At 43.4% G+C, this 15,652-nt stretch overlaps 1 protein-coding gene across 1 annotated transcript; it reads right to left on the reverse strand.

Annotated features, from left to right (window-relative positions):
• Nucleotides 1-3,157: 3,157 nt before the first annotated feature.
• On the reverse strand, nucleotides 3,158-4,102 carry LOC128064444 (olfactory receptor-like protein DTMT). Its single transcript, XM_052657143.1, has one exon. The coding sequence runs from the start codon at nucleotides 4,100-4,102 to the stop codon at nucleotides 3,158-3,160; it is 945 nt and encodes a 314-aa protein (XP_052513103.1).
• Between the last annotated feature and the right edge of the window lie 11,550 nt (nucleotides 4,103-15,652).

Below are 15,652 nucleotides of genomic sequence, written 5' to 3' on the forward strand. Positions count from 1 at the left end.
AGTTCACTCAGACTCACGTCCATTGAGTGGGTGATGCCATCCAGCCATCTCATCCTGTGTTGTCCCCTTCTCCTCCTGCCCCCAACCCCTCCCAGCATCAGAGTCTTTTCCTATGAGTCCACTCTTCGCATGAGGTGGCCAAAGTACTGGAGTTTCAGCTTTAGCATCATTCCTTCCAAAGAACACCCAGGACTGATCTCCTTAGAATGGACTGGTTGGATCTCCTTGCAGTCCATGGGACTCTCAAGAGTCTTCTTCAACACCCCAGTTCAAAAGCATCAATTCTTCATTACCATACCTGAAAAACTCTCCTGCAGAACATCACGCAACCGGGGAAATCAAGACCCTCAGGTTGGAAGGACCCTAGTGGCCAGCTCATTCACCCTCTGCCCAACTTACCTAGTGTTTGAGGGTGGCTCCAGGACCGTGACCTGAGATTCTGCTCCCCTTTATTCACTAAAGCATGCAAAATATCACCCTCTGCAGTCATCACCTGAGTCTGAAACCTCCCTTCTCCATCTCCCATTCTGCACATCCTTGGGCCCAAGGGGCCCTGGATCCCAGAGGAGTCTGGATCCTGGAGGGATTTATTAAAGACAAAGCAATTACCCAGGACCTCTCTAGGACCAATGCTCTCAGGATCCAGGAGCAGTGACTGTTTACAATCACACCTGACTATACCTTGAGAGAAACTGAGGATGCAGAGCTCTGCAGGAAAGCCTAACCACTGCCTCTTTCGGGAATGGACAGCAGACCTTTAGGGTTGGAGCCCACAGGTGGAAAGTAAAAGAGGATGGTTGGTGAGGCCATACTGTGAATATCCTAAAATATCTTAGCACGGCAGGCTGCTTTCTGTGGCAACAAGAGGGCTTCAGTGAGTTTAGTAAAGTGCCAAGAAAGACATTTTGGTTTTTGGCCATGCTGGGCAGCATGTGGGATCTTAGTTCCTGGACCAGGGGTCTAGCCTGCACCCCTTTCAGTGGAAACTCAGAGTCTTAACCACTGAACCGCCAGGGAAGTCCCAAGACACATATTTTGGAAAGATTCTCAAGGTGGAAGAATCTCTCAGTGAAACACCGTTTCCCATAAATGACCTGTGGCTAACTAGGAGTCGTTACCTGTATGACACAACCATATGGACATATATAGAAAGTACTAGAGTAAGAGACAAAAGAAACACTCCCTGATCATATTCAGTTCTTGCTCAAGTCAAGATAGAAGAGAAAACCCAGTTTGAACTCCTCTGAAGTACTTCTGCCTTCTTACTTCTGCTGGAAAACGATGCTGGCACCTGTCACCTGCATCGTCTCTAGTACTCCCCAGATGTGTCAGAATACCTCCTAGATTCCAGCTCTTTCTTATGGCCACAAAGCCATAACTAACTTTCTTTGGCTGTGCTGGGTCTTCCTCGCTGTGTCTGGGCTTTTCTGCAGTTGCCGTGAACAGGGGCTACTCTAGTTGTGGGGCGTGGGCTTCTTGTGGCGGTGGCCTCTCTTGTTGCAGAGCATGGGCTCTTGGCGCACAGGCCTAAGTAGCTGTGGCACACGGGCTTAGTTGCCCTACGGCGTGACAGAGGAGCCTGGTGAGCTAAAGTCCACGGGGAGCCAAAGAGCTGGACTCGACTTAGCAACTAAACAAGAACAACAAAGACAAACTAAACTATTGTAGCCAAGGAGATAGACAGCGCACTTCCGTTCAGGGCAAGTCAAGAAGACACTGGAGACATGAAAATATATCAGAGGAGAGGAGTGTAAGAGACAGGATAATGCAAACCCTTGCTCAGGAAGAGATAAGTAAATATCTATATTCAACAATTGAAAGTCCAGTTTAGCAGAGGTAACCAGAGGAGTGAGAATTTTGAATTTTAAGTAGTATTGAGCTCGAGTATAGGATTACTATTAGTCACTCACTCGTGTCTGACTTTTTGCGACCCCATGGACTGTAGCCAGCCAAGGCTCTTCTCTCCATGGGATTCTCTAGGCAAAAATACTGGAGTGGGTTGCCATTTCCTCCTCGATAAAGAAATCTGTAACTGGCTGTGATCAGTTAATCGTAAGCACCACTGCACTTGGACCAGCCTGACCTCGAGGACAGAGTATTGTGTAATGCATGGTTTTGGTTAGGCTTTTTAAAAAAAAAAGATAAGTTAACTGTTACAGAAAGGGACACAGATACTGAAGAAAGGACTCCCCTCTCCACCTCTTTATGTGGCAGACCTGGTTCTAAGTGGCCTTTCTGGGAGCACCGCATGGTCTGGATAGTGGCCTCCCACAACCGGAAAGGCCAGCTTTAGGAAAGGACCACTGGCCCAAGAACTTGCTGCCATAGTGGCATGCAGTCGGCCAAGGAGGCAGAGCAACCCAAATTAAAGTTATTTTACAAGCTCTCACAGCTATGCTGTTTCTTAGTCTCCTCCATATTTTCAGGGCTTCCCTGGTGGCTCAGATGGTAAAGAATCCCCCTGCAATGCAGGAGACACAAGAGATCCAGGTTCAATCCCTGGGTCAAAAAGATCCCTTGGAGGAAGAAATGGCAGCCCACTCCAGTATTCTTGCCTGGAGAATTCCATGGACAGAGAAGCCTCGTGGTTATAGTCCATGGAGTTGCAAAGACTTGGACACGACTGAGCAACTAGCACTTTCTTCACTTCTATATTTTCAAATGGGACCTCGGGGTTTTGTCTGGCTCAGTAAATATTAGTAGGCTGCTGTGGGCCCAGGTTCTGCAGTTTCAGTCTCTTCATTCATGGAATGTCTGTCCAAGGTGGTTGGTCAAGAGCAGAGGGGAGAGGGTGTCTCCACAGTAAATGAGTAAATGCTCAGTAAACAGTAGGGTTTATTTCACCAGTGAATAAAACACTGGAAACAGTAAAGAAAAAAGGTGGGGTGGCGATACAAAGATTAGTTGGAAGTTTAAAATAATGCTTCTTAGAGTAACCTGGAGGAAAAAAACAAGCAGGATTCTGCTAGTATGTCACTGACATCCCCTTTCCAAGTCCTACTACATACCTCCACCGTATCTCTGTTACTTATTGGACAATATCTTACTATGGAATTTTTACAAAAAGATCATTGAAAAAGGAAGTCTGGGTTAATATCCCAATATTAATATCAATATACCTGCTGCATAAAGTTGTGTCGAAATCCCACCTTTAGCATCACAGAGAGAAGGGAGTTTTCTTTCTCCAGAAGACTCTTCTGAGAGCTCCCTTCATGTCTCTGTTCCTCAGGCTGTAGATGAAAGGGTTCAGCATGGGGGTCACCACAGTGTACATCATAGCCATCACAGTCTCCTTAACAGTAGAATTATTAGCTGATGGGCATAAGTAGAGACCAATAACTGTCCCATAAAACAGGGACACCACAGCGAGGTGGGAGCCACAGGTGGAGAAGGCCTTGCGGATACCCCTCGCAGAAGGGACCTTGAGGGTGGAGGACACGATTCGAGCATAGGACGTGATGATGAGTAGAAAGGGGATCACAAGAATGAGCCCTCCCGTGATAAATATCACCAGCTCATTCACTCGAGTGTCAGAGCAGGACAGCTTCAGCAGAGCAGACATGTCACAGAAAAAGTGGGTGATCACGTTGTCTTCACAAAAATGCAGCCTGGCCATGAGCAGGGTGTGCAACATGGCATGGAATGTGGTGAGCACCCAGGACAGCACCAGCAGGGAGAGACAGAGCCTGGGGCCCATGATGGCAGTGTAGTGCAGGGGGAAGCAGATGGCCACATAGCGGTCATAGGCCATGGCCACAAGGAGGAAGCTCTCCAGGTCTCCAAAGAACAAGAAGAAGTACATTTGTGTCAGGCAGCCAGCATAGGGGATGGACGGGTCTTGGCTCTGCATGTTCTTCAGCAATTTGGGCATTGTGACAGAGGAGAAGCAGAGGTCAGAAAAAGACAAGTTACTGAGAAACAAATACATGGGTGTGTGGAGGTGGGGGTCCAGGCAAATGAGGACGAGGATGAGAAGGTTCCCCAGGACGGTGGTAACGTACATGGCCAGGAACAAGACGTAGAACAAGTTTTGATGCTCTGACTCGATGGGCAGTCCCAGCAGGAGGAACTCTGAGACAATAGTTTGATTCCTTCCTGTCATGCTCTGTCTCCAGTATATTTAGGAAGGAATAACAGTGTCCACAAAAACCTGAATTTCAAAATAAACATATTTCTATGACAGAAATACGTGTTAGGTGTTCTGCAAAAAAATATTTTATATCATTCTCATCATAGTCATAATAATCTCTACATTACTGCAAATCTCTATAATCAGAATCTATGATCAGAAGTGACTTTCATTACTTCTTTTTAATGTGCAACAATACTTCAAATTTTCTAATATACTCTTGTCCATTAATTTCTGAGACAGAAAATGTGGTGGTTTTCATCATACCTGCCTAGCTGGACGTCCTCTCAGTGTCTTACATGTCGATGTCCTGGGATTTTTTCCTGAATGCTGTTCTCTTATAACAGTGGTACATATACCACCAAGAAAAATTCATCTACTGAATGGCTTTGCTTACCATTTAAGACTCGTGTGTAGATTTATCAGGGCTTCCCAGGTGGCTCAGTGGTAAAGAATCTGCCTGCCAATACAGGAGACTCAAGAGACACAGGTTCAATCCCTGGGTCAGGAAGATCCCCTGGAGGAGGAAATGGCAGTCCACTCCAGCATTCTTGCCTGGTAAATCCCGTGGACAGTGGAGCCTGGCAGTCTACAGTCCATGGAGCCACAAAAGAGTCAAACACAACTTAGCAGCTAAACAACAGCAACAACAAATATATACATTTTCAGATCAACATATCACTGAAGAAATTCATGACCAGCCCCCTACCCCACTCCAAATTCCTTCCACCTCTAGTCTCCCGTATCCCCAGAAAAGAGTTTCAGGAGCTCCAGATGGAAACATGAGAGTTTCCTCTTATTCCCTCCTTTCTTTTATCCTCAACATCCAATCTGTCAACACATCCTACATATTAATTTCCTTTCTCACTCATCCATTCTTTATCCCCCTGGGGCTGCTTGATCTAGCCATGTCAACAGGTTTTACACCAGGACATTGGTACTGGCAAACTTTCCTGGTGGCTCAGTGGTAAAGAGATCTCTAGTCTTCCCCGGGCTATTGTTTTCCTCTATTTCTTTGCATTGATCATTGAGAAAAGCTTTCTTTTCTCTCCTTGCTATTCTTTGGAACTCTGCATTCAAATGGGTATATCTTTCCTTTTCTCCTTTGTCTTTCGCTTCTCTTCTTTTCACAGATATTTGTAAGGCCTCCTCGGACAACAATTTTGCCTTTTTCCATTTCTTATCGCATTTTTTTGTTAGTCCATCTTAAAGGAGATCAATCCTGAGTATTCTTTGGAAGGACTGATGCTGAAGCTCAAACTCCAATACTTTGGCCACCTGATGCAAAGAACTGATTCATTTGAAAGGACCCTGATGCTGGGAAAGATTGAAGGCAGGAGAAGAGGACAACAGATGATGAGATGGTTGGATGACATCACTGACTCTATGGACATGAGTATGAGCAAGCTCCAGGAGTTGGTGATGGACAGGGAGGCCTGGCGTGGTGCAGTCCATGTGGTCACAAAGAGTTGGACACGACTGAGTGACTGAACTGAACAGTGGTAAAGAACCTGCCTGCCAATGCAGGGGAAGCAAGTTTGATCCCTGGGTCAGGAAGATCCCCTGGAGAAGGAAATGGCAACCCACTCCAGTATTCTTGCCTGGAGAATCCTATGGTCAGAGGATCCTGGGGGCTAGAGTCCATGGGGTTCCAAAGAGTTGGATACAACTTAGTGATTAAATAGCAACAACATAGCTACTGGCATTACAGTGAGAAGAAACACTGAGGGAAAATCATACACCTGGTTTCTCAGAATTTTGTTTCCCGGGTAAATGAGCAGGACCTTACGCTTGTATCAAGAGTGTGACTGGCAATCACAAACCAGAGACAGGACTTGGGGATGTTGCCACTAATGGTGCCATGAGCCTCTCACATTCTACACTCGTTAAGTCAGTAGTTTGCAGCCTGGACTGCACATAAGGAAATCTGAGGCAGTACTTCTAAAATTTAATATGCGTGAAAACCCCTTGAGAGTGCTGGTAAAACACTGATTTAGAAATAGTTGACCTGTTTCTGTATTTTAAATTGGCACCCAGGTAATGAAACTCCAATACTTTGGCCACCTCATGCGAAGAGGTGACTCATTGGAAAAGACCCTGATGCTAGGAGGGATTGGGGGTAGGAGGAGAAGGAGATGACAGAGGATGAGATGGCTGGATGGCATCACCGACTCGATGGACATGAGTTTGGGTAAACTTCAGGAGTTAGTGATGGACAGGGAGGCCTAGCGTGCAGTGATTCATGGGGTCGCAAACAGTCTGACACGACTGAGTGACTGAACTGAACTGAACTGAGTGCACATTTCGCAGTTCATGGACTACATAGTAAGTAGCAAGAATACATGATGCTTTAAAAATTAAGATTACTAGATGCTTCAGAAAAATGTAACCACAATCTTTGAGAGGAAGCACATACAAAGTTTTTAAAGCTCCAAGGTGATTCTAAAATAAAGCAAGGGTTCAGAAGTATGGCATCAATGTCTACCTGAAGAGTTGTTCAGTTCAGTTCCGTTCAGTTGCTTAGTTGTGTCTGACTCTTTGCAACCCCATGAACCGCAGCACTCCAGGCCTACCTGTCCATCATCAACTCCCAGAGTCCACCCAAACCCATGTCCATCAAGTCAGTGATGCCATCCAACCATCTCATCCTCTGTTGTCCCCTTCTCCTCCTGTCCTCAATCTTTCCCAGCACCAGGGTGTTCTCCAGTGAGTCAGCTCTTCGCATCAGCTGGCCGAAGTATTGGAGTTTCAGCTTCAACATCAGTCCTTCCAATGAACACCCAGGACTGATCTCCTTTAGGATGGACTGGTCGGACCTTCTTGCAGTCCAAGGGACTCTCAAAAGTCTTCTCCAACACCACAGTTCAAAAGCATCAATTCTTCGGCGCTCAGCTTTCTTTATAGTCCAACTCTCACATCCATACCTGACCACTGGAAAAACCATAGCCTTGACTAGACGGACCTTTGTTGGCAAAGTAACGTTTCTGCTTTTTAATATGCTGCCTAGGTTGGTCATAACTTTCCTTCCAAGGAGTAAGCGTCTTAATTTCATGGCTGCAATCACTATCTGCAGTGATTTTGGAGCCCCAAAAAATCAAGTCTGACACTGTTTCCACTGTTTTCCCATCTATTTCCCATGAAGTGATGGGACCAGATGCCATGATCTTAGTTTTCTGAATGTTGAGCTTTAAGCCAACTTTTTCACTCTCCTCTTTCACTTTCACCAAAAGGCTCTTTAGTTCCTCTTCACTTTCTGCCATAAGGTGGTGTCATCTGCATATCTGAGGTTATTGATATTTCTCCTGGCAATCTTGATTCCAGCTTGTGCTTCTTCCAGCCCAGCGTGTTTCATGATGTTCTCTGCACAGAAGTTAAAGAAGCATGGTGACAATATACAGCCTTGACATACTCCTTTTCCTATTTGGAACCAGTCTGTTGTTCCATGTCCAGTTTTAACTGTTGCTTCCTGACCTGCATACAGCTTTTTCAAGAGGCAGGTCAGGTGGTCTGGTATTCCCATCTCTTTCAGAATTTTCCACAGTTTATTGTGATCCACACAGTCAAAGGCTTTGGCATAGTCAATAAAGCAGAAATAGATGTTTTTCTGGAACTGTCTCGCTTTTTTGATGATCCAGCGGATGTTGGCAATTTGATCTCTGGTTCCTCTGCCTTTTCTAAAACCAGTTTGAACATCTGGAAGTTCACAGTTCACGTATTGCTGAAGCCTGGCTTGGAGAATTTTAAGCATTACTTTACTAGTGTGTGAGACGAGTGCAATTGTGCGGTAGTTTGAGCACAACTGTTGTTACAAAAGTTGTCTTGTTGTTAACAAGAGTTGTTAGTGTGCTGAAATTACACAATATTGTGGGAATCAATGATATGGTAATACATAAGAATGTTATCATTAATGAAAACAATCAAATGGGTAAACATTAATAAAAAATTCTCAAATTCTCAAAGTTTGGTGGAGGGGGCAGGGGATGCAGAGAGGGGGAAAAGAGGAGTGTTACCATACTTGAAGGTGGCTCAGATGGTAAAGAATCTGCCTGCAATGCGGGAAACCTGGTTTCAATCCCTGGATTGAGAAGATCCCCTGGAGGAGGGCATGGCGAGCCACTCTGGTATTCCTGCCTGGAGAATCCCTGTGGACAGAGAAGCCTGGCAGGCTACAGTCCATGGGGTTACAAAGAGTTGGACACAACTGAGTGACTAAGCACACCATACTTGAAAAACTCTCCTCTGCAACACCACACAACCTGGGAAGCCCTGATATGATTCTGTAGACATTTCTACATATTTAGTTAGCAGATAATGCCCATGCTGTGGTCCATGGACTACACAATAAGTAATTAGAATACATGAAGCTTTAATAAATAAGGTTACTAGGCAGTCTCAGAAAAATTTAATTACAACTTCTGAGAGCAAGCCTGTGCAGTTTTTTAAAGCTCCCAGGTGATTCTAAAATAAAACAAGGGGATATCTCTGGCTGTCCAGTGGTTAAGACTCCACGCTTCCACTTCAAGGGGCATGGATTCAGTGTCTGGTCGGAACTAGGATCTAACATGCCTTGCGACATGGCCAAAAAAAGTAAATAAAAATAAATTTTTAGGAAATAAAATAAGATGCTCAGAACTTTTGTATCATTGCCTACCTCCAGAGCTATTATTATGTTGAAATTGTGCAATCTTGTGAAAGTACACTACACAGTAAGTAATATATATAAATGCTATCATTAATGAAAAACTAGATTCTAACTGGTGCGTGTGTGCTAAGTCGCTTTAGCCATGTCTGACTCTTTGCCACCCTATGGACTGTAGCCCACCAGGCTCCTCTGTCCATGGGATTCTCCAAGCAGGAATACTAAAGTGGCTTGCCAAGACCTCCTCCAAGGGATCTTCCTGACCCAGGGATTGAACTCAGATCTCATACATCTCCTGCATTGGCAGTGGGATCTTTACCACTAGCACTGCCTGGGAAGTCCTCTAACTGGTAAATATTAATAAAAATATGCCTAGGATGTGGAATAGTTTGAGGAGGGAGAGAGGTGGAAAAGAGGAGGATTATCATACCTAAAAAACTCTCCTGCAGAACATCACACAGCCTGGGAAATCAAGACCCTCAGGTTGGAAAGACCCTAAGGGATTAGTTCATTCACCCTCTGCCCTACTTACCCAGTGTGTGAGGGTGACTCCAGGACCCTGACCTGAGATCCTGCTCCCCTCTATTCACTAAGGCATGTGAGATATCAGCTCTGTAGTCATGACCTGTGTCTTAAACCTCCCTTCTCACATCTCCCATTCTTTATCCTTGGGCCTAAGGGGCCCTGGATCCCAGAGGAGGCTGGATCCTGGAGGAACTCATTAAAGACAAAGTAATTACCCAGGACCTCTTTGGGACAAAGGGCGTCCTTTGTGGCTCAGCTGGTAAAGAATCCGCCTGCAATGTGGGAGACCTGGGTGCATTCCCTTGGTTGAGAAGATCCCCAGGAGAAGGGAAAGGCTATACACTCCAGTATCCTGGCCTGGAGAATTCCATGGACTGTATAGTCCACGGGGTCGCAAAGAGTCGGACACAACTGAGCGACTTTCATACTTTGGGACAAAAGTTCTCAGGGTCCAGGAGCAGTGGCTGATTACAATCACTGAGCACACCTGTCTATACTTCAGGGAATGTAGAGATGGTGAGAAGCTCACATATGGATGCTTAATGGGAACAGACAGTAGTATGTGGGGTTGGAGCTTACATTTTGGAGATGAGGAAGAATGATTGGAGAAACCATTAAAATAGGCAGGAACTAGACTGTGAATATCCTAAAATAGCTTAGGAATTTAGGAGGTTTATTCCATGGCAAAAAGAAGTATTTGGTGGTCTTTGAGCAATGTGATGCATATCTTTGGAAAGATTTTCAGGGTAGTAAATCTCTCACTACCATCCACTTGCGTATAAACACACCACAGAGGAGAGTTAAGAAAGATTAGACTTCTATGAGCCAAACATATGCAGATATATATATACATAGTGAAGTGAAGTCGCTCAGTCGTGTCCGACTCTTTGTGACCCCATGGACTATAGCCCACCAGGCTCCTCCGTCCATGGGGTTCTCCAGGCAAGAATCCTGGAGTGGGTTGCCATTTCCTTCTCCAATCTATATATATAAAGTACAAGAATAAGAGAAAAGTTAAACTCTCCCAGAATATGTTCAATTCTTCTTCTCTTTGAAATAGAAAATAAACCTAGTTTTCATTCCACTGAGTTATGTCTAGCTCCTCACCTCCCTAGGGAAAACTTAATAGCACCCTGCCCACCACTGTCTCTGGTAATCCCCCTATGTGTCTGATTATCTCTGGGTCTCTAGCACTTCCTTATCCCGAAATTGACTACGAGGCCATAAAACATTTATAACTCCTTTTTTTTTTTTTTTTTTTACTACTGATTCCATTTTCTCCTCGGTCATCATCTCAGCTGTACGGGGTCCTTAGTTGTTGTTTGGTTGCTGAGTTGTGTCCGACTCTTTGCAACCCCCTCCAGGCTCGTCTGTCCATGGGATTTCCCAGACAAGAATACTGGATTGGGTAGCCAATTCCTTCTCCAGGGAATCTTCCTGACCCAGGGGTCGAACCCACATCTCCTGCATTGGCAGGCAGTTTCTTTACCACTGAGCCAGCACTGAAGCCTTATGGGGCCCTTTATGAGCTGGTATAACGCAAACCTTCATTCCTAGGGAATCTGCCTCTTCGTTGGTCTTGCTTTATTGGGTTGTTTTGGTTTCATTAACATTTATTATGGTACATGAAAATACAAAGTGGTTCTCAAAGAATTTTCCAGAATTTCAAACACGGGCCTGTCTGCTGCTATTGTGTAGAGCAGCCTAGTTTTCCCTTGGTAATTAATAATGCCACCCCAAGCAGAATGGCAACCCTGTCAGTTCATGTAACAACCACAGTTGTTATATACTAGAAACTAATACAATAGTATGTTAACTGCACCTCAATTTTAAAAAAGAAACAAGAATAATCATTTTTTAAAATGTCCAGGTGGTTGGCTGAATTTCCAATTCAATGAGAAACCGCTGTTGCATCACCTGGTAAAAGGACTCTTCCCTAGAGACCTACAAGAGACACTTCACTTTTAGTTCTCTCAGCCTCATCCCCTATTCCAGCCACAGTTACAGTAACCAACTCCGCACCGGCTTCAGCTAACTTAGTAGATGCAACATGATGGCCCTTCACCTTCTCTTCCGAGCTCCCTGCTCTGGGACTTCTCTGACGTCACAAAACACTGTCATGGGAATTTTCTCAGTACTCATACAAGATATTTAGACGGATGATCTGTCTGGAGTGATTTGTTGTTGAGAATGTGAGGTATAGATTGAGGCATTTTATTTTTTATATGGAAATCCAACTTTTTCAGCACCGTTGGTTGAAAAGACTATTTTCCACTGAATTGTCTATACATCTTGGTCAGAAATCGATGGATGATTGAAAATTGCAAATCAATATATTGTACACCTGAAACTTGAATAATATTGTACAACGACTGTACCTCGATTTTAAAAAATCAGTGGACGCTGCATGAGTAGATCTCTCTTTGGACTCTATATGCTATCCTACATGCTCTATACTGATCCATATTTCTACATTTTCACTAATACCACACTTTCCTGATGATCTATCTTAATAGTAAGTCTAGAAATCAGACAACATGATTCCTTGATTTGTTCTTTGTTTCCAAAGTCAAATTTGCTTTTTAATTACTTTGTCTTTATACATACATTTTACAACAAGATTGTCAGTTTGTACCCCCAAGATCCTGTTGGTGTGTTGATTTGAATTGTGTCTAAACTTGGCTGAGTTTTGAAACAGTCAATTTCTTAAGAATATTAAGCCTTCAAATTCACGAACACATTCTGTCTATTTACTTCTTTACTTCTTTATTATTTCTTCAATCAGTGTTTTGTGATTTTCCACATAGGTCTTGTCTATATTGTGTAAGATTCATACCTAAGTATCTAACCACTGGAGGAGGAAATGGCAACCCAGTCCAGTACTCTTGCATGGAAAATTCCATGGACAGAGGAGCTTGGCAGGCTACAGTTCATGGGGTCACAAAGAGTCAGACACGACTGAGTGACTGAGCACAAATATTCAATAGGTGGATACTATCATAAAGGGTACTTTAAAGGCTTTTTTAACTTTATACATGTTCATTGCTAGTTAATATAATTATAAATATGTTAATATTATTTTATATGCACCCAGGCAACTGCATATCCTACACTGGTAGGCAGATACTTTACCATTGAGCCACCAGGGAAGCCTCATATACTAATATGCAAAAATATAATTTTTAAATATATTGACCTTGTACCTATGATACTATTAAACTCACTTAGTTTAATAATTTAAACTAGTTTAATAAGTTAAATTCATTACTGGAAACTTTTATTACATTCTTTGGGATTTTCTACATACATAATCATGCTCTCTACAAAAAGAGATGGTTTCTTTTCTTACTTTTCAATCTGCATACTTTTACTTCTTTTTCTTGCCCTTTCTCACTTCCTAGGACTTCCAGTAAAACACTGAATAAGAGTAGTGAGAGCAAACATTTTTACTTTGCTCCTGATCTTAAGGAGAAAAGGAGTCAATGTTTTACCTTCACTATGATGTTAGCTATAGCTTTTTTAGAAGCTGCTCTTCCATCAACTTGAGGACATTTTCTTCTATTCCCAATTTGCTGAGAAGTTTTATAAATTTTCCTTCAACACTGCTTTAGCTGCCTCCTACTAATTTTGATATACTGTCCTTTCATCTTAATTCAGAGTATTTTCTAATTGTCCTTATGATTTCCTAGCTGAACTATAGGTTATTTAGAAGTGTACTGCTTCCTTTCCAATGTCTCTGCTTTTGAATATGCTGTCTAGGTTGGTCATAACTTTCCTTCCAAGGAGTAAGCGTCTTTTAATTTCATGGCTGCAATCACCATCTGCAGTGATTTTGGAGCCCAGAAAAATAAAGTCTGACGCTGTTTCCACTGTTTCCCCATCTATTTCCCATGAAGTGATGGGACCAGATGCCATGATCTTCGTTTTCTGAATGTTGAGCTTTAAGCCAACTTTTTCACTCTCCTCTTTCACTTTCACCAAAAGGCTCTTTAGTTCCTCTTCACTTTCTGCCATAAGGTGGTGTCATCTGCATATCTGAGGTTATTGATATTTCTCCTGGCAATCTTGATTCCAGCTTGTGCTTCTTCCAGCCCAGCGTGTTTCATGATGTTCTCTGCATATAAGTTAAATAAGCAGGGTGACAATATACAACCTTGACGTATTCCTTTTCCTGTTTGGAACCAGTCTGTAGTTCCATGTCCAGTTCTAACTGTTGCTTCCTGACCTGCATATAAGTTTCTCAAGAGGCGGGTCAGGTGCTGTGACATGCTCATCTCTTTCAGAATTTTCCACAGTTTATTGTGATCCACACAGTCAAAGGCATTGGCATAGTCACTAAAGCAGCTGCTGCTGCTAAGTCGCTTCAGTCGTGTCTGACTCTGTGCGACCCCATAGACGGCAGCCCATCAGGCTCTGCCGTCCCTGGGATTCTCCAGGCAAGAACACTGGAGTGGGTTGCCATTTCCTTCTCCAATGCATGAAAGTGAAAAGTGAAAGTGAAGTCGCTCAGTCGTGGCCGACTCTTAGCGACCCCATGGACTGCAGCCTACCAGGCTTCTTCATCCATGGGATTTTCCAGGCAAGAATACTGGAGTGGGTTGCCATTGCCTTCTCCAATAAAGCAGAAATAGATGTTTTTCTGGAACTCTCTTGCTTTTTCCATGATCCAACGGATGTTGGCAATTTGATCTCTGGTTCCTCTGCCTTTTCTAAAACCCACTTGAACATCTGGAAGTTCACGGTTCATGTATTGCTGAAGACTGGCTTGGAGAATTTTGAGCATTACTTTACTAGCATGTGAGATGAGTGCAATTGTGCAGTAGTTTGAGCATTCTGTGGCATTGCCTTTCTTTGGGATTGGAATGAAAACTGACCTTTTCCAGTCCTGTGGCCACTGCTGAGTTTTCCAAACTTGCTGGCATATTGAGTGCAGCACTTTCACAGCATCATCTTTCAGGATTTGAAATAGCTCAACTGGAATTCCATCACCTCCGCTAGCTTTGTTCATAGTGATGCTTTCTAAGGCCCACTTGACTTCACATTCCAGGATGTCTGGCTCTAGGTGAGTGATCACACCATTGTGGTTATCTGGTCGTGAAGATCTTTTTTGTACAGTTCTTCTGTATATTCTTGCCATCTCTTCTTAATATCTTCTGCTTCTGTTAGTTCCATACCATTTCTGTCCTTTATCGAGCCCATCTTTGCAAGAAATGTTCCCTTGGTATCTCTAATTTTCTTGAAGAGATCTCTAGTCTTTCCCATTCTGTTGTTTTCCTCTATTTCTTTGCATTGATTGCTGAGGAAGGCTTTCTTATCTCTTCTTGCTATTCTTTGGAACTCTGCATTCAGATGCTTCTATCTTTCCTTTTCTCCTTTGCTTTTCACTTCTCTTCTTTTCACAGCTATTTGTAAGGCCTCCTCAGACAGCCATTTTGCTTTTTTGCATTTCTTTTTCTTGGGGATGGTCTTGATCCCTGTCTTCTGTACAATGTCACAAACCTCCGTCCATAGTACATCAGGTACTCTGTCTATCAGATCTAGTCCTTTAAATCTATTTCTCACTTCCACTGTATAGTCATAAGGGATTTGATTTAGGTCATACCTGAATGGTCTAGTGGTTTTCCCTACTTTCTTCAATTTAAGTCTGAATTTGGCTATAAGGAGTTCATGATCTGAGCCACAGTCAGCTCCCGGTCTTGTTTTTGCTGTCTCTATAGAGCTTCTCCATCTTTGGCTGCAAAGAATATAATCAATCTGATTTCGGTGTTGACCATCTGGTGATGTCCATGTGTAGAGTCTTCTCTTGTGTTGTTGGAAGAGGGTGTTTGCTATGACCAGTGTGTTCCCTTGGCAAAACTCTATTAGCCTTTGCCCTGCTTCATTCCATACTCCAAGGCCAAATTTGCCTGTTACTCCAGGTATTTCTTGACTTCCTACTTTTGTATTCCAGTCCCCTATAATGAAATGGACATCTTTTTTGGGTGTTAGCTCTAAAAGATCTTGTAGGTCTTCATAGGACCGTTCAACCTCAGCTTCTTCCACATTACTGGTTGGGGCATAGGCTTGGATTACCGTTATATTGAATGGTTTGCCTCGGAAATGAACAGAGATCATTCTGTTGTTTTTGAGATTGCATCCAAGTACTGCATTTTGGACTCTCTTGTTGACGATGCTGGCTACTCCATTTCTTCTAAGGGATTCCTGCCCACAGTAGTAGATATAATGGTCATCGGAGTTAAATTCACCCATTCCAGTCCATTTTAGTTCGCTGATTCCTAGAATGTCAACATTCACTCTTGCCATCTCCAGTTTGACCACTTCCAATTTGCCTTGATTCATGGACCTAACATTCCAGGTTC

The sequence above is a fragment of the Budorcas taxicolor genome, chromosome 19 (assembly GCF_023091745.1).
Source record: "Budorcas taxicolor isolate Tak-1 chromosome 19, Takin1.1, whole genome shotgun sequence".
In the NCBI taxonomy this organism is placed as follows: Eukaryota; Metazoa; Chordata; class Mammalia; order Artiodactyla; family Bovidae; genus Budorcas; species Budorcas taxicolor.